The sequence below is a fragment of the Psittacula echo genome (genome assembly GCF_963264785.1).
Source record: "Psittacula echo genome assembly, chromosome: 2".
NCBI lineage: Eukaryota > Metazoa > Chordata > Aves > Psittaciformes > Psittacidae > Psittacula > Psittacula echo.
This window is the reverse complement of record NC_137737.1, coordinates 107,713,265-107,739,066: the sequence shown is the minus strand read 5'-3', so window position 1 is coordinate 107,739,066 and position 25,802 is coordinate 107,713,265. Positions and strand designations below refer to the sequence as shown.

The 25,802-nt window shown below is 41.0% G+C and overlaps 1 protein-coding gene across 1 annotated transcript in view; it reads left to right on the top strand.

Moving 5' to 3' along the window:
- The window catches only part of PTPRM (protein tyrosine phosphatase receptor type M), a gene marked incomplete at its 5' end in the record, with an annotated part of 476,815 nt that overhangs the window by 259,674 nt on the left and 191,339 nt on the right, over positions 1-25,802 (top strand). The window contains one exon of the mRNA XM_080610125.1: positions 2,204-2,306. Coding sequence (XP_080466251.1) covers positions 2,204-2,306 — 103 coding nt within the window. The remainder of the gene's footprint in view (positions 1-2,203; positions 2,307-25,802) is intronic.

The window sequence follows — 25,802 nt, the reverse complement described above, 5'->3', positions numbered from 1 at the left end:
GTTTGCACATAAATGATGGAAAGTTGACAGAATTGGGCAGCAAATATTACCATAGATACCATACTTACTGAATAGATATAAGTTCTCTGAGCTTTGAGAGCCTTGCTTGTGTGTTCATCAACTCAGTGTGGCCCAACACAGAGAATCTCTAAAGGCATTACCTTTTAGTGCGTCTGAGCCTTCTGCTTCCAAAGATGAAGGCATGCAGTTGCAAAAACTGTGGACAGGAAAAATATCTCCTGTTTTCTCTGCTTATTGATAATCTCCTTCTTTACGTGTCAGCAGTGTGAAGGAGAAATACTCCTAACTTAAGCAGGAGAAAAATGCAAAAGTAGATAATGTCCAAGTATCTGTGGTGAAGAGAAAACGTAGCCAGGACTAGAAGGTAGGACTTGGAGAACCACAGCTCATACTCTGGTCAGGAAGACAGCTGTAGTGGAGAGGCACTAAGATTAGCTTAGAGTGCATGCGGGGACCTAGGACACATAAGTTAGGAAGATTACAAGACTTGTTAAAATGTGGGCAGGAGACCAAGGGCAAGAAATGAAACTTGCAGTGTTCCAAAAACGTTGAAAGTCCACACAGCTTTTGGAGATGCACTTACTCTGTGCTTCCCTTATTTTCTTCAGGATGGCCAACTTGAAAATGGGGCATTATGTGAACAAATTCTGGATATTCAGAACTGCAAAACTAAAATATGTGAAAAATGTGTCTGAATCTTTAAAGTACTGTAATACTGAAGCCTTTAGACTTGTCAAAGTGGGTACCCAATTTACTTAAAATTATTAGTTTATATGTTTGTACCTTATATCCAGGATTGTAAACAGAATAAACCCCTCTCACCTTACAAGGAGGTTTTTGAACACTATTTTTTACATTTGTAAAGCATTTCAAGACTGGTGAATATCAATGAAAAGCAATGAAAGTGTTAATGTTTTCACAGCAGACTGAGGCGTTGTGGACGAAAATGTTAATGCAATCTTTACTTGGATATGTAAGGCAATATGGATAATGGAGAGAGTTCATATGCCTTTCAAGTAGATGCAGCTGCTCCTGGGAAGGTGAAAAAGACTGGAAAATACACTTGAATGAAAGACTCATGTTGTTGCAGCTATTTAATTTGCTAAAGGGGCTCACAGGTTGCTATATGTATGCGGAGCATACTATGAGTAACTTCTTCAGCATGTTACACAAAGTGTCCAGTGCCTGGAAGTTTAAGCTAAACAAACTGAGATTCCAAATAGGTCTCCATATTCAGCATGAAGTATAATTAACCATTAGAAGAACCTGCTGGAAAAAAAGGATCTTGTCCCCTGCTAAATGTGTTTTGTTTTTCAGCATGAATTAGTTTAGGGAAGTTCACTGCCCAGCATTATTCTCGTGGTCAGAAAAGATCATTGTGATGACAGCTTTTTGCTTCTGTAGTCTTTTAATCTGCTAATTGTGTGTCATCATTAACAACTGGAGTCTAAGGATACAACAGGCTGCTAAACAACCAATTAAGCAAGCAGCCTTCCATCCAATATAATGATAAAACGTGACTAGATGATAGCACTGAAAAAAGTAGCAACAGTAAAAGACAATAACTGGGGCATCGTTTGATTTTATCCCAACTGCAGTTCTTAATGATAACATAGTTTGCAAAAATGCTGTTGAGTATGGCTTCAAATGAAGATACTCTCTCATGGTGATAATCCTGATTCATTATTGTAAAATATGTGTGTGGTGGATAATGAGCCCAAGACAGTTTCAGCACTAGTTAAAATTCCAGGAATGACAAATTCTGAGAGTGCATCCCAATACAACTGCCATGTTGAGAAAGCTGGGCTCAGTTTCAAAAAATACAGTCACTTCAGCATGCGCGTTCGCAGATGCTCTTCTTGAGATAAGTTTTCTGTTTCCAAGTCATGGATTCTCAATACTTTCTGCAAACTGACTCCTACTAGTATCTGTTTCCTGTCTTGAAATTGTCAGCGAGATGAAATTTGTTTGTTTTTTTCTTTTTTTCTCCCCCACACCTCCCCGAAGTTATTTAACAGTGGTCTCACACTTGTGTTGTAAATGGAAAGCATCTTAGACGTATAATATGGTCTTCGTATTTGAAGAGGTCTTTAAAATTACCTATTCAAATAAAGATATAGCTCTTGAAAGAAGAAAAACCGGAATAATTATTATTTCTGCCTCTTTTCTTTTCTTATTCTAGCACCCTCTATGCCACCATATGAACTTGAAACACCTTTGAATCAAACTGACAGCACTGTGACAGTCTTGCTGAAACCTGCACAGAGTAGAGGCGCTCCTGTCAGGTACTGGGGGGAAAATCTTCATAAAATTAAAACCAAATTGATTAATTTCTTGAACATGCTTTTTGGGGATTTTCTACACAGCAATCAGTGTCTAAATTCATGTCTTTATTAGCTCTAATTAAATGAAATAACTGAAGAAAATGAAGTGCTTTGATGTTGAGTGTTTGTGTATTGTTTAAAGGATTTGATCCAGATGCAAGTGGCTTGTTCTTTGAAGATAAGGAACAAAGCCATAGTTCGGTTGTGTGGGTGGCTTCTCTAAGGTAATTGCTTACTGCAGTGTTATAAGTTCAAGGGCATATCACATATTTTATGCTGAGCTACTGTCTTTAATAGTCAGTCTTCTTGTTTACTTCACAGATTTAAGATAAACTCCTAGTAAGTTAGCCCATTTAAACAATATGTACTGTAACATTCAGAAAGGATTTACATTTAATTTACCATGATAGCAGAAATAGGGGGAAAAAAATCAACCTGGAAAACCGGTAGCTGATGTTCTTAGTGTTATATAGTACCTGTTAATGAATTTCCAATTTGCAGAGGTTTATTTCACTGCCAGAAACATGGTACTGTGTAAGTCCTTCATTGATTGGAATAAAAGATGCCTACTTTTATCTGAAGAAAACAAAGGAATGATTAGATTATTTTGAATGCGAACTGGTAATGAGCTCAGTACTGTGAATAATGAAAATATAGATAAGAGAAGTACAGATTTTTCAGAGGTTTAGGATGCTTCCCTTTGGCTGACCATGTATCATCAAAAATGGTGAATTTTTTTATTACTGGAAGAAGTTTCCATCTGTAGTGCGTGATTGTCAATTATTTTCATTGTGATGCTAAGGTCTTTGGAAATTTCTCTTTGGGAAATATAGATCTGGTAGACGTGTATATGTGTGAATGAAAATAAATGTGTTTTGGGTTTCTTCAGAATATTCAGTGTTCCATATAATTAGTGGTTTGGTCTTCTTTTTATTATGCAACATATTTATTGCTGCCTTATGTATTATACGTATGTAGGTTTAGGTATGTAGGAAATGCTATCCTGTTGGTCATTAAGAAAACTTTTTTAAAAGAACATGTGAGACTTTAGGTAACTCTGTACCAGCTGAGAAAAAAAAAAAAAAAAAAAAAGAACAACAAACCAGAAAGCATTTAAAGCAGGTTTAATGAAACTGATTTAGCAAGTTAGATTAGAAACAGAATGGTATGATATTTGTCTGACTTTATTTCACAAAACTATGATGTAGTCATTCTAAATTCAAGCATCTGGATTAAAATAATACCAGTTGGAGTTGTTATTTAAACACAAACGTATTAGACCATTAATAATAATAACAACAACAAAAAAAAAGATTCATTCCTTTTATCTGCATCCTAAACTAAAGATGATTGACTTCTACAGCAGTATTGACATGTCAGAAACTTCTGACAGTAGAAAGGAGCTAGTTAGGAGATTAAAGTATGCTAAATGAGGGGCTGAGTGGTTAGGAAAACAGGAGGGAAGATTTAATATAACATGAAGCTGTAGAACTGACAGATGAACACAGAGTGGCAAATTTACCAAGGTCCTTTGCAACAGGTCTTAAAATGATTGCTGACTGCAAACTTACAATGTAAATACTGAGTGAAGCAGTGTGAAAGTTAAAGAATTTCGTAATACCTACAACATTTTATTGTGCATTACACTCTTAAGCACACTGTCATTGCACAGATTGTAGAACACATTCTGCATACGGATTTTATCATCTTAATCTATATTCAAAAGTTTAGTCGTACTTCATTTATGCACACCACTAAGCAAGATGCCTTGTGTATTGATTCTGCTACAACTACCAGCTTGGTTAATGCAGATTTTTGAAACTGCACTAAACTTGCAGTGTAAATGATTGTTGTTGTTTTATTGATCAACACATCAGCCATGTCACATAAAACTTTTAAATTCCTGAGATGGATAAGGAGAGCACAAATTCTGCTGTTCAAGTCAACAAAGGCAATACCTGAGGTCATTCAGAATTCCAGCTTTTTTTCTGTGATTAAATTCTTCTTCTCTATTTAGTATGAAACATCCTGGTATCTTACAACTTACTTAGAATCTGCACACAACCACCACAACATTAAAGGAGAGAACGGGCAATGCTGATTGTTTAGATGTTGATTCAAAAAGCAGACTTTATAGAATGTTCAGGAAGCCCTGTTTACAATGATAAAGTACACATTAATCATGAAGGCCAAATGGCATTCTAGGTTGTTTTAGAATTCATAAGACTGGACAAGATTAAAATGTATTTTGTCAGAGTTTTAATACAAAAAATACTGCTTGCTCTGTCTTCAATTTCCATCATGTTTTATGACTGTTGTATTTATTTCAAGGAGATTATTTTGGAATTATATATGTTTAAAGCAGTAATGCATTCAGTAATGATGAGTGTAGGTGCTTCTTTAACAGCTGGCTAAGCTATTTTGATTTTTAAAATTATTGTAATTTTCAAGGCTTTTTTTTTTTTATATCTAAAATGATGGTTCTGTAGAATTGCATAATACATGTCTTCTTGTATCTGAAGGGGGCCTACAAGGATGCTGGGGGGGGACTTTTTGTTAGGGACTGTAGTGATAGGACAAGGGGTAACGGGTTCAAACTTAAACAGGGGAAGTTTAGATTGGATCTAAGGAAGAAATTCTTTACTGTAAGGGTGGTGAGGCACTGGAATGGGTTGCCCAGGGAAGTTCTGAATGCTCCATCCCTGGCGGTGTTCAAGGCCAGGTTGGACAAAGCCTTGGGTGCCATGGTTTAGTGTGGGGTGTCCCTGCCCATGGCAGGGGGGATTGGAGCTTGATGATCTTAAGGTCCTTCCCAACCCTAACTATTCTATGATTCTATGATTCTATTGTGGATATTCTGTCTTCTTTTCAAAGATGAGTATTTTACAGTAAAGTTCTAAAGAATTTTCATTAAAAGCATGGAAATGCAAGTATTTTTTCTATGAGGGTTCTTCAGTATCTGTTGAAGAACTCACTTTTCCAAGGCAGTATCATTTGTATCTTTTACTTCTTCAGGGCAAGTTAAGCTGAAGTTTGAAAGACCCTGAGGCTAAATTGTCTGCAGGTTCATAAAATGGTCAGGTCCTTATACATCAGCCAAGGAACACTGATTTATTGCAAAGATCTGGCTCATACACAGAAATTAAAAATGTGGTGCTCACTGACTGCATCTATTTAATGTTATTTATATATTTATCTATGTTAGAAAGAACTTTAAATTGTTTGCCGCATTCCATAAGAGGTTCTTGTGACCTTCTCTGGAAAAGTTTTCCTCCAAGCTTCAGCAGGGAGAAGCAAGTTTTCTTTGTCACATAGATTTCCAATTAGTCTTGCTATAATAAAGGCTGAGTGTTCCCACTTCCTTTGTCTTGCTTACATAATCGGCAAAATACTGTTGCCACACCACCCTCTTCCTGCTGTTCTGTGCCATATCCTCAAAAAACGTTAGTAGCAAACATCCCAAAGACTTTTGCCCAGGTAACACCAGAATGACCTGGACATGGCAGGCACTTGGGGAGCAGCAGACAGGGGAAAGGAGCAAGGATAAGAAAGAAGGCAAGACCATCCAGGTTCTGCTCTGCTTTCTGGTCTCTCTCACTGACTTTGGCTCAGCTGGATTTGCCCCTTTTAATCAGTTAATGGCTCGTTCAGACACCCTTTCTGCTGTTATAGACACCATAGACACTTGGTACTCTTCTGTTCCAATCTGAAGCAAGAGAATAGGAGGGCCAAGTGTGTCAGCTAGCAACGCCCTGTGGGTACAATACTTGACATTAAGGATGCCAAAGTGCCTCCTGTGCAGAGTATGTGGTATCTATCCCACAGCACCTGGGGCTGCAAAGGCCAGACAAGAGAGAGAGAACTGCAGCAATTGCCAAGTACTATAATTTAAAAGTACCTTAAAGAAAATATGCAGAAGGAAGCAAATAAACTTCAAATTATGTAAGTTGAAAGCTGAAAGTGTGCTAGAGTGAAGACAGTCTGTGTATTTTCAATGCATGCCCTTTATCATCAATGTGCCCAACATCTTCAACATACATAGATAACTCTGCTGGGAAAATAAAGCAAACACCTCTTTACTTGAAGTGCTTAGTTTTGAATCATACTGTTAATCTCTTTTCTCTTACTTCCCTTCTGAAGAAGTAATGTATACTATATTTCAGCCCAAAAGGCCATATGAAGTTATTATTTTGAAGTGCAGCTGAAAACTACCATAGAAATTTCAAACTGCATGTTATCTAAAGTGATGAGCACTCCTTTCTACTACTTCATCAGATAAACACTTCACGATCTGTTCAGAATGTCTGAATTCCACCGAGATTTACATTTCTTATTGGCCTAATGCAGACCTTTAAAGGCACCTTGTAAATTCTGGGTTCATTGTCATAGGTGGAATTAAGGCCATCTGCACACGGTCCCTAGGATAGGAAAGGCATGATTTAAAGGAAGATGCATGGTGTAAAGGATCCCTTGTCAGCTCAAGTCCAGAGTTTAATTCTGTAAATGGCTTAGGCGTTTCAACAAATCTCATAGTATAAAGATCCTTAAATGAATGAAAGAGAACACCCAATTCCTACACACTGTCTAGTGGTAGGAAGGAGTAGACTAAACTGAGGCGGTCACCTTTGAGATGCAAAGACTCATATATAACAAAACAGTTCCCTACTTGAACCACCACACACTCCACACTAAGCAGAGGTCACAGTTGCCTTCCCAGTCCTGCCACACATGTTGCAAGGTAGGAGGTCATGTCTAAGGGCCTCATCTCTTTCCTTCAGCATGACAGGTGCCATAAGGATCAGCTTTCAGTGACTGTTTTGTCACTGTGACTGCTGTCTTTCTCATAGTCTGAGAGCAGGACTTTACTCCTACTTCTACATAGAATCATAGAACAGCCAGGATTGGAAAGGACCTCAAGATCATCCAGCTGCTGAGCCCAGTAAGTGACTCTAATGTTTCTTTATGTCATTTAATGTAATCCAGTTGAGCAGATTAGCTTTTACTTAGCAATGCTTTAAAGTCATGATTCTTGTTGTAAATGCCAGTGATTTCCTTTCCTACTTAAGTGAACACTGTAGAAGAAAGAAAGTTTTCATGTTAATGCTCAGTAAAATTAATACTCGTTCAGCATCCAGTACAGGAAAAGACAGTGTTGCACTCAGAGCACATCTATAGCTTTCTTTCCTCTTTCCATGTAGCATTTCTCTTTATTCTGTGGTCTCCTTTAATAACACTTAACACCAAATAAAGTATTTACTTGGTTGCTTGCCATCCATGATCAAAATACTTTAGTACACACAGAATACGTCATAGAATCATAGAATCAAAGAATAGTTAGGGTTGGAAAGGACCTTGAGATCATCTAGTTCCAACCCCCTGCCATGGGCAGGGACACCCACACTAAACCATGTCACCCAAGGCCTCATCCAACCTGGCCTTGAACACCGCCAAGGACGCAGCATTCACAACCTCCCTGGGCAACCCATTCCAGTGCCTCACCACCCTCACAGTAAAGAATTTCTTCCTTAGATCCAATCTAAACTTCCCCTCTTTAAGTTTGAATCCATTCCCCTTGTCCTGTCACTACAGTCCCTGATGAAGAGTCCATCCCCAGCATCCTTGTAGGCCCCCTTCAGATACTGGAAGGCTGCTATGAGGTCTCCACGCAGCCTTCTCTTCTCCAGGCTGAACAGCCCCAACTTTCTCAGCCTGTCCTCATACGGGAGGTGCTCCAGTCCCTTGATCATCGTCGTGGCCCTCCTCTGGACTTGTTCCAACAGTTCCATGTCCTTTTTATGTTGAGGACACCAGAACTGCACACAATACTCCAAGTGAGGTCTCACGAGAGTAGAGTAGAGGGGCAGGATCACCTCCTTCGACCTGCTGGTCACGCTCCTCTTGATGCAGCCCAGGATACAGTTGGCTTTCTGGGCTGGGAGCGCACACTGAAGCCGGCTCATGTTCATTTTCTCATTGACCAACACCCCCAAGTCCTTCTCTGCAGGGCTGCTCTGAATCTCTTCTCTGCCCAACCTGTAGCCGTGCCTGGGATTGCTCTGACCCAGGTGTAGGACCTTGCACTTGGCATGGTTAAACTTCATCAGGTTGGCATCAGCTCTCCTCACAAACGTGTCAAGGTCCCTCTGGATGGCATCCCTTCCCTCCGGCGTATCCACCGTACCACACAGCTTGGTGTCATCAGCAAACTTGCTGAGGGCGCACTCAATCCCACTGTCCATGTGACCGACAAAGATATTGACCAAGAACAGTGCCAACACCGATCCCTGAGGGACACCACTCGTTACCGGTCTCCAGCCGGACATGGAGCCATTGACCACAACTCTTTGCGTGCGGCCATCCAGCCAGTTCTTTATCCACCGAGTGGTTCACCCATCAAATTGATGTCTCTCCAATTTAGAGACAAGGATGTCGTGTGGGACAGTGTCAAAGGCTTTGCACAAATCCAGGTAGATGACGTCAACTGCTCTGCCTCTGTCCATCAGTTTCGTAGCCCCATCATAGAAGGCCACCAAATTGGTCAGGCAGGATTTCCCCTTAGTGAAGCCATGCTGGCTGTCACCAACCGCCTCCTTGTTTTTCGTGTGCCTTAGCATGTCTTCCAGGAGAATCTGCTCCAAGAGTTTGCCAGGCACAGAGGTGAGACTGACTGGTCTGTAATTCCCTGGGTTTTTTCCCCTTCTTGAAAATGGGGGTTATATTTCCCGTCTTCCAGTCGTCGGGAACTTCACCTGACTGCCATGATTTTTCAAATATGATGGCCAGTGGCTTAGCAACTTCAGGACCCGTGGATGGATTTCGTCAGGTCCCATGGACTTGTGTACGTTTAGGTATTTAAGATGGTCTCAAACCAGATCCTCTCCTACAGTGGGCCTGGGGTCTTCATTCTCACAGTCCCTGTGTTCGCCTTCCAAGACTTGGGTGGTGCGGTCAGAGCCTTTGCCAGTGAAGACCGAGGCAAAGAAGTCATTGAGAGCCTCAGCCTTCTCCAAATCCAGGGTAGCCAGTTCTCCAGATATCTTCCAGAGGGGGCCTACGTTGTCCCTAGTCTGTCTTTTACTCGCTACGTACCTACAGAATCCCTTCCTATTATCCTTAACATCCCTAGCCAAGTTCAATTCTAACTGGGCCTTAGCCTTCCTCACCTGGTCCCTAGCTTCCCGGACAACATCCCTGTATTCTTCCCAGGCCGCCTGTCCCTGCTTCCACCTTCTATAAGCCTCTTTTTTCCTTTGAATTTTCCTGAGCAGCTCCTTATCTATCCAAGGAGGTCTCCTGGCCCTCTTGCTACACTTCCTTCTAGCTGGGATGCAACACTCCTGAGCTTGGAGCACGTGATCCTTGAATAACAACCAAGAGTCTTGGGCCCCCCTGCCCTCTAGGGCTGTGTCCCATGGAACCTTACTAAGCAGGTTCCTGAAGAGGCCAAAGTCTGCTCTCTTGAAGTTCAGGGCAGTGAGCTTGCTGCACGCTCTTCTCACTGTCCCGAGGATCTTGAATTCGACCATCTCGTGGTCACTGCAACCAAGGCTGCCCTGGAGCATCACATTTGTAACCAGCCCTTCCCTGTTGGTGAGCATGAGGTCAAGCATGGCACCTCTCCTTGTTCGCTCCTCTATTACTTGCAGAAGGAAGTTGTCTTCCACACAATCGAGGAACCTCCTGGATTGCTTGTGCTGGGCCGTACCTTCACTCCAACAGATGTCAGGGTGGTTGAAGTGTCCCATGAGAACAAGGGCCTGCGAGCGTGAGGCTGTTCCTATCTGCCTAGAGAGCACTTCATCCACAGATTCCTCTTGATCAGGCGGTCTGTAACAGATCCCCACAATAATGTCACCCATCGCTGCTCTCCCTTTAACCCTGACCCACAAACTCTGTCGACTGCTCACCCGTCCCCAGACAGAGTTCCATACTCTCCAGTCTATCCCTAACATAAATAGCAACTCCCCCTCCCCGCTTGCCAGGCCTGTCTTTCCTATAGAGCCTGTAACCTTCCATTCCAACACTCCAGTTGTAGGAGCCATCCCACCATGTTTCTGTGATGCCTACTATATCATACTCCCGTAGTCGTGCACACATCTCTAATTCCTCTTGTTTGTTCCCCATGCTACGGGCGTTTGTATAGAGGCATCTGAGCCGAGCTCCAAATGAAGCCGGCTCATTGGCTGGAGCAGCTGGAATATCTCTGCATCGCTCCGAGCATTTATTGTAGGTGCTGGCAACTGACTGGGTGTGTTGGGATGGAACGATGCCACTCTCAACACATCAGTCTTGAGTGTATATGTTGCATAGAATGCAGCATTAATTCCCATGCATGAATTATAGAGGCAGACATCTTAAGTATGATTATAAGTTCAGGATAAGTGAACAAATGAGTTTTGAAATGAGAGAATGCTGATTTGCACAATAAAAGATGTGTTAGCGTTCTGTGTGGGAAAAAAACATGGCAACAGCACATGCAAATAAAAGCATTGCAATATCTGTATTTTTAGCTCCATCCTCTCACAGTTCCTACCTAACACATTATGTAATGTGCTAGCATGTTATTTTAATTTCCTTCCATTCCCAGTAGCATTATATGATAATAGGGTAATGAGAAAAAAAAAAAAAAACCTCATGTAGATGCAGATGAGGAGAGAAATATCAAAACTGTACATTAACCAGGGGCTTGGAAAGCTTTCCAATAAAATGAAAATTTAACTTTGGCCTTTTAAAAGCTCACTGATAAAACAGTCTAGATATTTGGTGGATTTATCATAAAGGAATGGTTATGTTGAAATAATGTTATTGTACATGTTCAAGTAGCATTATTAACTCAGTAGTATTCTGAAATGTCATGTTCAAAATATAGCCTTTAGAAATAGTGTGAGACCACCAGGTCTAAAAAGCATGAAGGGAACTTACTGACCATTCTTCAGTTTGCTTGCCACAAGCATCCTTTCTATTGTTTAAGGGTCTGTAAACATAAAGGTTTGAGTTGTATGCTGTAGGGTCAGCTCTTGCCTGCAACTTGTGTTTTCAAATCATAGTTTTGCAACCTGTAAGGCAGCCAGTAAACTTGTTTGAGAATGTCTGTGATATAGAAGGAATGGGGTTTTATTAATACCCAAAATTGTCCTTCTTTATAGCAACAAGTAGTATTATTTACAACAGAAGGGTCAATTTCAGTTTCATTGAGAGAACAGTACAGTAATTACTTATGCTGTAAAAATGCTGTAATTCTTTTTTGTTATGCAGTAGAACTTGCCCTTGGATTGTTACTGGGAGTTGAGTTAGAATTCATGGTATATATTGTCTGGGCATGCCTGGTGCAGCTTCACATGTCCTGCTGGCTTATTCAGAAATTTCTATGGTCCTTTTACTGTGATTTCTCACATAGTCCCTTGGTAAAAGGAGCATCAATTCTTGATTTCTTTATGTAATTATTCGCGTCACTGACAGCCTAGCATGTAATGCTGTCATTTAGAAGTATGACTAATAAAAATTAATCTATTATAAATAAAGCAAGCCATAGTGATTCCAGAATAAAAGAGAGAAGAGATTATTCTGTATATCCGATGAGATTATTTTTCAGTTTCATATCTCACCAATAATTTCTTGTGGGTTACAGTTATAATTAACACGTGAAACATTTGCTGCACTGTTACGATGCTCTGCTTTTTGATTTGGTTTTGGGTATTTGGCTGGGGTTTTTTTGCTTTCCTTCTACATGCTGGTCTTAAGTACAATGCAGTGGAGACCATATCGTTGCATAATTCCTAATGATAGTCATCTCTGAGTTGCTCACCTCTCATGCTAGCAGTGTGATAGTCCAGTTCAGCTGTGCTAGTTCTCTGCTAGCATCCTTTGGACCACTGGATCTATCAGCAATTCAACTGGTGAATCATAAAGTCTTGGAACTCATACCCTGTTTTGCTGGCTCTGGACTGCCAACTTCAATCAAAATTGATAAAACATGTTTTTGTTAAATCTACTGACTGAAATGAACAGCTCAGACTCTCAGTATGCAAGGAACAAAACAGTGTCATTTCTTCATGATCTCTTTCCATGGAATGGCTACTTAGCGCTCAGCTTAGCCTACTTGAGTTCAGACTTTAGGTGTGCGTATTTACTAGTGAATTTTGTATGCCCTGTACCACTGGTCATGAGGCCAGCTGGCTAAAAACGGTCCATGTACATACTGCAGAGCTCACAGGCCCAAGGATCACCTCTAGATTGCCAGTTGAGAACAGGCCCTGATCTTGTCTAGAAATTTTGGGGATCTGGTAGCTGGCTGGTGCCAAAGCCCTGCTGGGAACCTTTCAAACCATTTAACAGGGAGGACAATGTTGCATTTCTGTGTTCAGTCTCCTGTTAGACATATAGCTTAGATGCATTTAAGGCAGCCCAGTGTTAGCAAGTGTAAGCCACCAGCCTGTTCTGAATTATCACTTGAGTATCTCAGTAAACCAGTAGAAACCTCTAACTAGGAGCCCAAAGTTTCTGAAGCTTCTCCTGAGCAAGCAAGAGACCTGAAGTTCTTGCTCCTTTCTCATGGGACCTTAAATGTGTTATATTTTAGATGGTCATTGAATTAAAAGGGAAATAATGGACAAAGAGAGTAAGGGGAATCTCCATTTGATTAGATAGTTTCCTTCATGAATGTTCTCCTACTTCTGTGATTCTTGTATTTCTGTCTGCATACTAGACCAGCCTCAGCAGGAGACCACAGTAATGCTGCTCAGATGGCTGTGGAGTGGGAGCAGTTTGGTGGAAAGACTCTCAGGTTGAAAACAGTATTGAACCCTGGCCTCCAGTTTCTGATAACATGCTTAAGTTGTTAGGTTATTGTGGAAAAAGCTGGTATGACTGTCACATCTCTCTTAAGACAGCTCAGCCATTTATCCTAAGCAGGTGTAGCCCTACACAATAAAGCCCCAGATAAAGTGTGTTTCAGGTCTTTAAATGTGAGCATCCACTTCTGGCTGTGTTTAGGTAGTTCCTCAGTTGTGGGCACGTTGATCACCCTGTAGAGACAGTATGAGAGGTACAATACCAGCTTCATCTCAGAAGTAGCCTCTGTAGTTGTAAAGAGATGTGTTTCTATCTCCCACAAAGTGTGTAGGGGACTCAAGTGTATTTCTGGACAGTTGCCTTGAGAGAGGGAGAGAGAGAGGTGTTAACTTAGGGACCATAATGAAAAAGTAGTGAAAATTGCTGGTAATTACTGCATTGCATGATTTTAAAAGTGTATTTGGTTTATACATACCTGAATTCAAACACTGAACAATCAGAGCACTCCTTGAAAATGTAAGAAAGAGATGCTGTTGCCGTGTTTTTACTGAAGTATGCCAGAGATTTGTTTTCATTTAGCTGTGTGCTGTGAGAGGATTGAAGGGGGAGTATGTGGGTCAGCTACATTTCCCTGAATGGCTGTTGTACAGGATTATGTGGGGATGTAGTTTCTGGAAACATTTTAAAGTCATTTTCTGACAATGTGTATCACAGTAGCTGTACGTTAGTTTGTAGCCATAGTGTTGAGTGACCCATTCTGAATTCCTGGAAAACTGTTAGGAATTGCCAGGCACATACAACCCATTACTGTCTTTGGGAGCTTTCACTGTTGATCTTACTGTATATTATGCATGTACACTTCTCATATCCTTAATGTCAATGTGAAATTAGATTTTCCACTCTGGCTTATCATCTCCCTACAGTTCTTTTGTTTTCATGGAGGTTAGAATCTCATTGATATTTTTGTGCTCAAGTGCTGGATGCCATGAGATGTTGCTACTGCAAAGAATGGAGTTGCATTTAGTGATTGTTCACCCATTTGGCTAAATAAGCACTCAAAAGTCAGTCTTGCAGGTCGTGCTGCTTGGGTTCTGTTAGTTCTGAAGCCTTGGTAATGTTGCAGACAGTCTTTCTATGCTTTAGCTGTATCATATACTTGAAATTTTTTTGTTGTTCTTGAAATTCAGTTGCTTTTCTTTGATAAGTATTTAAATTAACTATGTATTTTGAAGAGGCTCACAAGAGCTCTAAGCCAGCGGCCATTATGTAAGTAAATGTTCAGTGTGCTGTATTGTGAAGTACTGAATTATCAACTGAGAGGAGACCTGATAACATTCTGAATGTTTTGTTTATAGATATCAAACATAAATACAACACATTATAATCCATTTGGCAGCAAAAGTAGATCTTACCTGCAGCACTGGATTGGAATGCTGCACAAAAAATATTGAGTAGTCTTCAGGATTAACCTCCTACAAATAGGATGAGATGCAAAGTTTGCTTTTTATGAACTAATAGCAGGGATGCATGTTGTAAGATACAGCCTCATATCTGGAAATAACAGAGAAGAAAGTGTGTATTGGTGACTTGTGGTATAACTAAATCATCAAAACGTGGCATGACTGTGAAACAGTCGAATAGACTTTACACAGCAGATGGGGTTTCCAGCAAAGGTGACAAACTATAAAAGCCATTGTACAAGACACTTGGCAGGACCTCATGTGAACTCCTGTGCCTAAATCTGATCTACCAAGAAATATTAATTTACCAGCACCACAGCAGCAGACCATTACGGCATAAATGATCAGGGAATTGGCAAACCTGTGTTACATATGGAGGGACCAGGAGAACTAGACTTGTTTCAGCCAGCCAGTTAAGGCCAAGAGAAGGCATGGTTGTTTTCTAAAAATAGATCAGAGGAGTAAACTTCAGAGAGGAAAAAGAACAATTCCAGTTCAGAAAGCACGTGCATAAACATCTCAAATATGTAGCCTCTTCCCAGTGGTGAATTGAAGCACTGAAAGAGGTACAGGTGTTAATGTCAGGAAGGTGGTGCTAGATTAGATTTATAGAAGTGATGATGAGGTGTGGTATTGTGTGAGAGTCACATGGCACTGTGGTGCCAAAAGTCCCTTTTCAGTTTTCTATATATGACACCCCACAAAAAAGCACAAGCTTTTGTCAAGAAGCTCACACAAATTAGGATTGTGTTCATCAAGGAGCGAAAAGTCAGCAGGGCTTTTTCTCATCTCAGTTACAACACAGAAGTAAGCTGTACCATTTAAATTTCCTTTTCCATAGATCTTCTGGCAATTGTGCAGTTTCATACTGCTGTTAACCTTAGGATTTTTTCTTCCAGTGCCAAGGCCCTGCTTTTCTTCCAGTATTGTGTTTTATGAGTAAGTTTGCAGGAGCCCTTTATTCACCAGCAAACACTAAATAGATGCATTAAAAAAGATGTTAATAATATATAAATGTATGGCAGGAGGACCGTGGTTTCCAAGACAAAGTAATTTGGGGGAATTCCTGACTCAGTATAAATAATACTTGACTGGAAGACAACTTCCTTCTGCAAGTAACAGAGGAGCGAACAAGGAGAGGTGCCATGCTTGACCTCGTGCTCACCAACAGGGAAGGGCTGGTTACAAATGTGATGCTCCAGGGCAGCCTTGGTTGCAGTGACGACGAGATGGTCGAATTCGAGATCCTCAGGACAGTGAGAAGAGCGTGCAGCAAGCTCACTGCCCTGGACTTCAAGAGAGCAGAATTTGGCCTCTTCAGGAACCTGCTTAGTAAGGTTCCATGGGACACAGCCCTAGAGGGCAGGGGGCCCAAGACTCTTGGTTGTTATTCAAGGATCACGTGCTCCAAGCTCAGGAGTGTTGCATCCCAGCTAGAAGGAAGTGTAGCAAGAGGGCCAGGAGACCTCCTTGGATAGATAAGGAGCTGCTCAGGAAAATTCAAAGGAAAAAAGAGGCTTATAGAAGGTGGAAGCAGGGACAGGCGGCCTGGGAAGAATACAGGGATGTTGTCCGGGAAGCTAGGGACCAGGTGAGGAAGGCTAAGGCCCAGTTAGAATTGAACTTGGCTAGGGATGTTAAGGATAATAGGAAGGGATTCTATAGGTACGTAGCGAGTAAAAGACAGACTAGGGACAACGTAGGCCCCCTCTGGAAGATATCTGGAGAACTGGCTACCCTGGATTTGGAGAAGGCTGAGGTTCTTAATGACTTCTTTGCCTCGGTCTTCACTGGCAAAGGCTCTGACCGCACCACTCAAGTCTTGGAAGGCGAACGCAGGGACTGTGAGAATGAAGACCCCAGGCCCACTGTAGGAGAGGATCTGGTTCAAGACCACCTTAAAAACCTAAACGTACACAAGTCCATGGGACCTGACGAAATCCATCCACGGGTCCTGAAGGAGCTGGCGAATGAAGTTCCTAAGCCACTGGCCATCATATTTGAAAAATCATGGCAGTCAGGTGAAGTTCCCGACGACTGGAAGACGGGAAATATAACCCCCATTTTCAAGAAGGGGAAAAAACCCAGGGAATTACAGACCAGTCAGTCTCACCTCTGTGCCTGGCAAACTCTTGGAGCAGATTCTCCTGGAAGGCATGCTAAGACACATGAAAAACAAGGAGGTGGTTGGTGACAGCCAGCATGGCTTCACTAAGGGGAAATCCTGCCTGACCAATTTGGTGGCCTTCTATGATGGGGCTACGAAACTGATGGACGGGGCAGAGTAGTTGACGTCATCTACCTGGATTTGTGCAAAGCCTTTGACACTGTCCCACACGACATCCTTGTCTCTAAATTGGAGAGACATCAATTTGATGGGTGAACCACTCGGTGGATAAAGAACTGGCTGGATGGCTGCACGCAAAGAGTTGTGGTCAATGGCTCGATGTCCGGCTGGAGACTGGTAACGAGTGGTGTCCCTCAGGGATCGGTGTTGGGACCGGTCTTGGTCAACATCTTTGTCAGTCACATGGACAGTGGGATTGAGCGCGCCCTCAGCAAGTTTGCCGATGACACCAAGCTGCGTGGTTCGGTTGATACGCCAGAGGGAAGGGATGCCATCCAGAGGGACCTTGACATGCTTGTGAGGTGGGCTGATGCCAACCTTATGGAGTTTAACCATGCCAAGTGCAAGGTCCTACACCTGGGTCAGAGCAATCTGAGGCATGGCTACAGGTTGGGCAGAGAAGAGATTCAGAGCAGCCCTGCGGAGAAGGACTTGGGGGTGTTGGTCGATGAAAAAATGAACATGAGCCGGCTTCAGTGTGCGCTCCCAGCCCAGAAAGCCAACTGTATCCTGGGCTGCATCAAAAGGAGCGTGACCAGCAGGTCGAAAGAGGTGATCCTGCCCCTCTACTCTGCTCTCGTGAGACCTCACTTGCAGTATTGTGTGCAGTTCTGGTGTCCTCAACATAAAAAGGACATGGAACTGTTGGAACAAGTCCAGAGGAGGGCCACGAGGATGATCAGGGGACTGGAGCACCTCCCGTATGAAGACAGGCTGAGAAAGTTGGGGCTGTTGAGCCTGGAGAAGAGAAGGCTGCGTGGAGACCTCATAGCAGCCTTCCAGTGTCTGAAGGGGGCCTATAGGGATGCTGGGGATGGACTCTTCATCAGGGACTGCAGTGACAGGACAAGGGGTAGTGGGTTCAAACTTAAAGAGGGGAAGTTTAGATTGGATCTAAGGAAGAAATTCTTTACTGTGAGGGTGGTGAGGCACTGGAATGGGTTGCTCAGGGAGGTTGTGAATGCTGCGTCCTTGGCGGTGTTCAAGGCCAGGTTGGATGAGGCCTTGGGTGACATGGTTTAGTGTGGGGTGTCCCTGCCCATGGCAGGGGGTTGGAACTAGATGATCTCAAGGTCCTTTCCAACCCTAACTATTCTTTGATTCTATGATTCTATGACGTATTCTGTGTGTACTAAAGTATTTTGATCATGGATGGCAAGCAACCAAGTGAATACTTTATTTGGTGTTAAGTGTTATTAAAGGAGACCACAGAATAAAGAGAAATGCTACATGGAAAGAGGAAAGAAAGCTATAGATGTGCTCTGAGTGCAACACTGTCTTTTCCTGTACTGGATGCTGAACGAGTATTAATTTTACTGAACATTAACATGAAAACTTTCTTTCTTCTACAGTGTTCACTTAAGTAGGAAAGGAAATCACTGGCATTTACAACAAGAATCATGACTTTAAAGCATTGCTAAGTAAAAGCTAATCTGCTCAACTGGATTACATTAAATGACATAAAGAAACATTAGAGTCACTTACTGGGCTCAGCAGCTGAAAGCAGCAGCTCTTTAGTCGGGAGCACTATAAATGCCTCAGCCTGAAACAGTCTCAGAGAGCAGTAGCATAGATGTCTAAGGCATTATAAAAATGTTAAATTTAGGGAGAAATTGCCATGGGGAAATCAGATGAGGGCGAATGAATTAACTGTGTTCTCCCATCTAGAGTTTGAAGCTGTTTTCAAGATTAGTCTCGTAGGGTAGTAGAAGCACAAGTCCAAAATCTCATCTGTATTTAACAGTTGTGCTAATCCTGAACTGTGCAGAATCTTTTATCTACAGCCAGATTTCCTGTGGGAAGATCTATACAATGTCATGCTGCCGAGGTTTCTATGCCATCTAATCCTACCAGAGTTGTTCCCAGAGCAGGAAAGAGGAAGAGTTATACCTTCACTGACAAAAGAAGGTCAGCTTTCTATTTAGCCACAAAAGTCCTGAGAAACTGGGAATGATGCCTCAAAAGCTGACTGGTTTTCTGTATCTGCCTGCATCATTCTGCACTGCTGATTAGAGTGCCCTGTGGAGTCTTTTTGTAGGGAAGAAAGGATGAAAATGAACACAGACAGTAATCTCCATTTCCAAATTGCTGGACCAGGCCCCACTGCATTTAAGTTGTGGAAAGAAGCGATAGCATTGAGAATTTTGTTGTGGATATTCTTGCTGTGGTCCTGCTCTCCCCCAGCAGAGTTGGCAGGAGAAAATGTATCTGTGCCTTGGGTTGCTTAAGTGATAACGCTAGGCTTTTCTGTTCCAACAGCACAGGCATGTGCTGCTTTCCACCAAGTCTCCCGTGAAAGCATAGCATCTGGCAGAATGAGAAAATGGACAAATGAGACAACATCTTAAACCACCACAGTGGATCTGCTGGAGCTAGTCTTTCTGTGCTCCATGTTGTATCCCCTAGCTGAATAGATTAAAAACTTCATATCCTCTGTGAGTGCTTTAATGAGCAGTAAACAGTTTTCAAGCTTTGAATCCAAAACCTGTTGAAATTGGCTTGTGTATTCATTCAGCTTCCTCAGCAAATATTTTTCTTTCTGTGCTGCATGCAAACCAGCAGGTTGCAGAGCATCCTTGAAAAAGGTAGAAAATAAACATTCTCCCTCTACTTATAAATTGCTCGTTTTAACACGTCTATTTGTTTAAGTCCCCAGCCCAATTCAGTAGTGAGTTTCCAGTGCACAGCTTTGTAGAATATGGAAAGTTCTCTTTATTTTAGTGTTAATATTGTCATTAATCAATTAGCCGATCTCCTGCTCTACGTGCTACTTCTTCATTTCTATGTAATATACAATTTCCTTAATCAATTCACATGTGTATATTATTTTGAATTCATAAATAAGAGCAGTGCAACTTGCCATGGTCACACACGTGAACGCTGTTATATTTGCATAGTGTCCACACTTCATGGACACTCTCCAGGGCACAGTCACAGGCAGGGCACAGCATTGCAGGATTATATGGTTTATTAAAAAGTATTGCAGTAGCATATTGCTTACTTGTGATCAGTTTTTCTTAGTAGAAGTGATTTGTTCCTAATTTGTTTCTAATTTTGTTGTGATTTTAAATATATAAGCTGTAGGTTTGTTTTTCGTACCTTTTGCAGACTGTGTATCTCTAGGAATTTGCAGAGAACAGAATGTAAACCGCTGTCCCAGGGTGCAGCATCTCATGTAATAAACATAAATTGGGAATTGAATACAGGAGGATGAGCAATAGTGTATGTTGTCATCTTTCTATTCTTTAAGAAAATCACATTATTTCTCAAAGTATTTTTTTCCGTTATTCTTATCCTCCATTTTTGTGCAGCTACTGATCTTCAGTGCCACTGGGGAAGAGACCTGGGGTTTGCAGGTGGCCCTGGATTTCTTTAAAAGTAGAAATTCTGCAGGCAAGCTTCTTCATTTTGCCTCTTTTTCAGTTACTCCATCCCTTTTAATTCCAGTACTGTATTTTATCATATTATACCCAGCAAGTCTGAACATTGTAGAATGATAACAACATAGTATAGTATTTCTTAAAAAAATACTTGATTCTCAAAATTGTTTAGTGGAGATGACATGACACACACAGCCCGTGTAGATTTAAAGAGCTAGAAATGTCCCGGTTATGTGGAAGTCTGCCTTCTTGCTTTCTTGGGATTCCAAGTGAGCCAGTCATTTAGACCTTGCTAGATCTGTTCTCTACCTACTTTGTGAAGACTGGGTGATAGCATTGTGTCATGTCTATAGTAAGAAAAATAATTAGTTTGTTTCTTCCTTGCACCCTGGCTTATATAGCAGGAAGGAACCAGGTGGAATCTAATGGCTCAGCTACTGGCAATGACTTTGGTGGAGCTGAAAGTGTTTTGTAATCAATCTTTCCATTCTAGTCAGAAGCAGAGCTACAATTTGCATGCAGTAGTGAGCTTTCTTTGAATATCAGAATCAGGCTTACATTTTCAGAAAGGCTACTACTGATTCTGATAGGATGGGCTGTGTGAGCTCACGTGGTGTTGCATATTGGTTTGCATGTGTTCAGAATTCTGGAATTTCGTTTTGTTTCCTCCTTGTTGATCTGTACGTCAGTGCCATTGTGCATCAATACTTTCTTTCTCTGTTACAGATTGAAAGGAAAGGATCAATCAGCTCTGCCATGGCTTTTAGTTTTGAATATTTGCTTCAGATCCCCTCTAGCTTCATTCTTTTTTGGGCTAAATTATTTTAGACAGTTTTGCTTTCTTTAATTTCTTTTAATCTGTGACAAGCCTTTACTCCTTTTTTCATTTTTTCTGGTTGTTTTATAAATTGGCCTTGGCAACCTGAAAACTAGTGAGTGAAATGGTGTAATATTGGCTTATTAAAGTACCTCGCTTGCTGTACCAAGATATTCTTATCTTGTATTTATGAACTTACCCTTTTTTTTTCTATTCCTTTTTAAAAGAAATTAAGCAAAGAACATAAAGCTGATTAAGAAGCTTTGAGATTGTCTTTGGATTGTTCCAAATATCATAAATGTAAATTCATTGAAAGTATGTTTTCTGGCTTGGTACCAAAATATATCGCTATAGTCTCAGCAAATTTTGTTGAAATAGAAAATACTGTTAATAAAAAACACAGTTCTTCAGACAATGAAAATTTTATTTTATGATATAATGGCACATTTTTAGCCTGCAATAATAGATAAGATTGCTCAGTTCTTATGATTCACTACTACACATAGGATTTCAAGGTCATATTATTTGCTTTGGGCTAACTTTGACTTACAGTTGTGCTTTTTTCCAATCTGGTCTTGTTCTATTAAGTCTTTGGTAATTCACCTGACCTTACACTCAGGTAAATTGAGCACATGAAGAGAAATGTATTCATTAAGAAGTCTTAAAATTATTTATATTTCATTGCTGGTATTTTGTTTAAAAAAAGCCTTGGCTTCATAACATGGTAGGACCACATCTGCTACAGTTTGGTGCTGAGAAACTGCCAATCTGACTGAAACGAACACTTTTAGAATCAGCTGCTAGTTCTTATCAATTTTTTATACCAAATAAGGTGATCATTTTGCATACTGTGTGTGATATCTAACCTTTCATTATAAGTGCTGTGTCCTTGTACTTGTTACAAATTTCTAATTACTAAATTGCAATGACATCAAAATAAAAATTGCTCAGATAAAGAAATCTTTAAATCAGTTAAGTCAAAAAAATCGTCAGCAAAAATCTTTCATCTTGACCTAATTTACTTGAAATTGTATGCCTGATGTGAAGATTAATAACAGGTGGCCTTTTAGGAAGCTTTAGTTTAATGTTCTGGTTGTTCTTTTATTATCCCAAACCTCTATAACTAAAGGATTTTTTCACCCTGCCCTTTGTTCACAAGATGGGACTGTAATTGAGTTCATATTTCTCACCCAACCTTTCAGATGTAATTAATATTTTATTATATCAGATTTTATCACTGAATAGCCGAGCAGCAGGGTATTGAGACACACGCACACTCCATACACACGTACACATACAAAAGTGATAGTGACTTAGTGATGTCAGGTAAGTTCCATGTAATGAGTTATGGTTGAGAGAACACAAAATACATTCATAGTACCCAGCTAATATTCGAAAGCAATTTAGGACTGATCTTATCTTTATCACACCAGGACAAAGAGAAATTAAACTTACAAGAATGAAATATTCAACAGTGTGTTATTATAGCAATCATATGGCACCTAACAAAAATTGTCTGTGCAAGACCAGCTATTATCTGTTTTCATCATTATACTTTATGAGCAAGAACTGTTGAGGTCATACACTTTTTGTTCTAAGAGTTACACATTGTTTTCTGAGCTTTGTAAGCAAGAACAGCTCCACAGCATGACAGATGCAAAAATCTGAGCACTGAAGTTGATACACTATTTGTTCTTTAAAGTGGAATAAACCAAAATGCCTTCCTTTCACTGCACTGCATACTGAGGGGGTCTTTGTTACTCTAAACTATTCTGATGGGAAGAAGGTGGTTTTAGTACAAGTTTTGAAAGATGGAGGCAGTCTTACCATATAAAAAACTGTAAACAAGATTGGAGAGAAATGTTTGCTAAACCTAGATAACTGATGATCAGTGGTTTTCGTTATAAAAGCCTCACACATAATTTGGGACTAACTGGCTTTCCTGTTCCTGGCACAATTTTACAGAAATCTCCCTCTGGCTCTACATCTGTGAGCTCTCTCCCTCTTTGCCATTGTGTCCCTCTCACCCTGTTCCTCTTCCCACCCCGTTCCTCTTCCCACCCCTGCTTGGAACAGGTGATTGCCGAAAAAAGACATACTCAAGACAGAGGTCACCATCAGGATGGTGTAGAAGAAGCTGTTTACTTGAAATGGTTTGTTCATTCTTTATCAACAGAAATAGCCTCTTGAAATGTATCTCTGAAACATTTTTTTAAATTGTTTTTATTTGTTTGTGCACAACAAAGTCACCCAGATAATGAGTAACCTGTCTCAGATGGGTTATAGAGATAAAGAAGAGCTAAGCCTTTTCAGATGGCCAGGAATTACTGTGTTTCCGGTTACTGAAAACCATAGTCTTACTATGGTGGGAAGTATGGTCTGGAAGATACAGCACTGGAGCTCAATGCAGATGGGAGCATTCTTTTATTTCTGGTGCACGTAGGGACAATTTGTGCAGTGTTCTGCAAATCAACATATCACACTCTTTCCATTCCTATCTCTGAAATTAAAGTAAATGGAAATAGCATTTTCCTCTGTAAAGGAAAAGAGAAGAATGTATCTATGTATGGTTCTGAACAACTTGGCAATGGTGAGGACTGTCCTAATAAGCAGCTGTATGTATAGCTAACTGGCTGGAGAGAAAGTTTTTTTACTCACCTCTTCCATGATGCAACCTAGCCTAGTGGAAAGTCCTGCCCACAGCAGGGGAATTGGAACTGGATGACCTTTAAGGTCCCTTCCAACTCAAACCATTCTGTGATGCCCACCAGAAGATCTCAGAGTAGTGGCTTTGTGGAATGTTTTGTAGAATTATCCTCACAATCCACTCCTGGTTTCCACTTATTTTAAAGCTGTATTGTGAGCAGACTACAAAAGAAGTAGAATGTATCACTATTTTATATTGCTCTGTAGTAGTCAGTCTAAAAGCCCTGGAGAATCTGAAGCCTCAGGTTAGTTCAGTTTAGACCAGCATCATTTAAGTGAGTGATACTGCTGCTTGGGCTGTAAATTAAGAGCATAAAGCCTTGTGGAGTGAGATCAATAGTATCTGGTGTCTAGAGGGACTGAGCCCTTATACTCAGTAGGAATAAAAACTTGTTCACTGGTAAAATGAAGAAAAGAAGTATTCCTTGGCTTGTGTGCACTATGTAACATATCCAAGATAAGAATTAAACTTTCTGGAACATAACTAAGGTAAAGTTTATACCTGGTTTCCCAAAAAAAAAAAAACAAAAAAAAAAAAAAAAAAAAAAAAACAAACCAAAAAAAAACCCCACAAGGCTTATTTATCATGTTGTTCACCTGTCTGTATTTTCCTTCCTTCCCTCATTAATTTTGGACCTCTCAGAGGTCCAAACATTTTTGGAATAGATTTCAAACACGTATGAAATAGATTAAAGGTTGCATGAATAGTAAGTTTCTCCCACACTTTGGCATCTCTGGATACAGAGGAAAGACTGACATTAGCAGATTAGCATCTGCTGAAGGATAGGCTGTGTTACGATATGAACTAGTTAGTTCATTTCATTTGGTCCATCAGTAGAGAGCTGCAATTCACGTACCAGCAAGCCTGTATGTAGCTCAGAAGCAGCCACAGCATGTGTTGCCTCTTTTCCAGCCAGTATTTGGGAGATACTAAAAGGAGCTTAGCATATTGAGGGTGGGAGCTGGGTATCGCAGGCAGTGTGTGGAGTATAGATAAGACTATGGCATGTTCTTGGGCATGCGTTCTCAACTTCTTACTGTAAAACTTGTACCGTCTATTTATAAGGCTTTGAAGAATCTTCTGTTCCAAATGGCATTTAAAGAGCCAAGTACTGAATCAATGTAAATAGGATGCTCATATCACATATATGTTGAAGAGATATCAGCAAAGAAGTTTCATGTTTGCCAAAAATATAATGGTGACATACCTATTAGAAAGACTACCAGCTTTTGTATACTGAAGTTATTTATCACAGTATCACAGTATGTTAGAGATTGGAAGGGACCTCAAGAGATCATCTAGTCCAATCCCCCTGCCAGAGCAGGAACACCTAGATAAGGTTACACAGGAATGTGTCCAGGCGGGTTTTGAATGTCTCCAAAGAAGGAGACTCCACAACCTCCCTGGGCAGCCTGTTCCAGTGTTCTGTCACCCTCACTGAGAAGAAGTTTCTTCTCAAGTTTAAGTGGAACCTCTTGTGTTCCAGTTTATACCCATTACCCCTTGTCTTATCATAGTTTGCCATTGAGAAGAGCCTGGCTCCATCCTCATGACACTCCCCCTTTATATATTTATATACACTAATAAGGTCCCCCCGCAGTCTCCTCTTCTCCAAACTATAGAGACCCAGCTCCCTCAGCCTTTCCTCATAAGGGAGATGCTCCACTCCCTTAATCATCTTAGTCGCCCTGCGCTGGACTCTCTCCAGCAGGTCCCTGTCCTTCTTGAACTGAGGGGCCCAGAACTGGACACAATATTCCAGATGCGGTCTCACCAGGGCCGAGTAGAGGGGAAGGAGGACCTCTCTCGACCTACTGACCACCCCCCTTCTAATACACCCCAGGATGCCATTGGCCTTCCTGGCCACAAGGGCACAGTGTTGGCTCATGGTCATCCTGCTGTCCACTAGGACCCCCAGGTCCCTCTCCCCTACACTACTCTCTAACAGGTCGTTC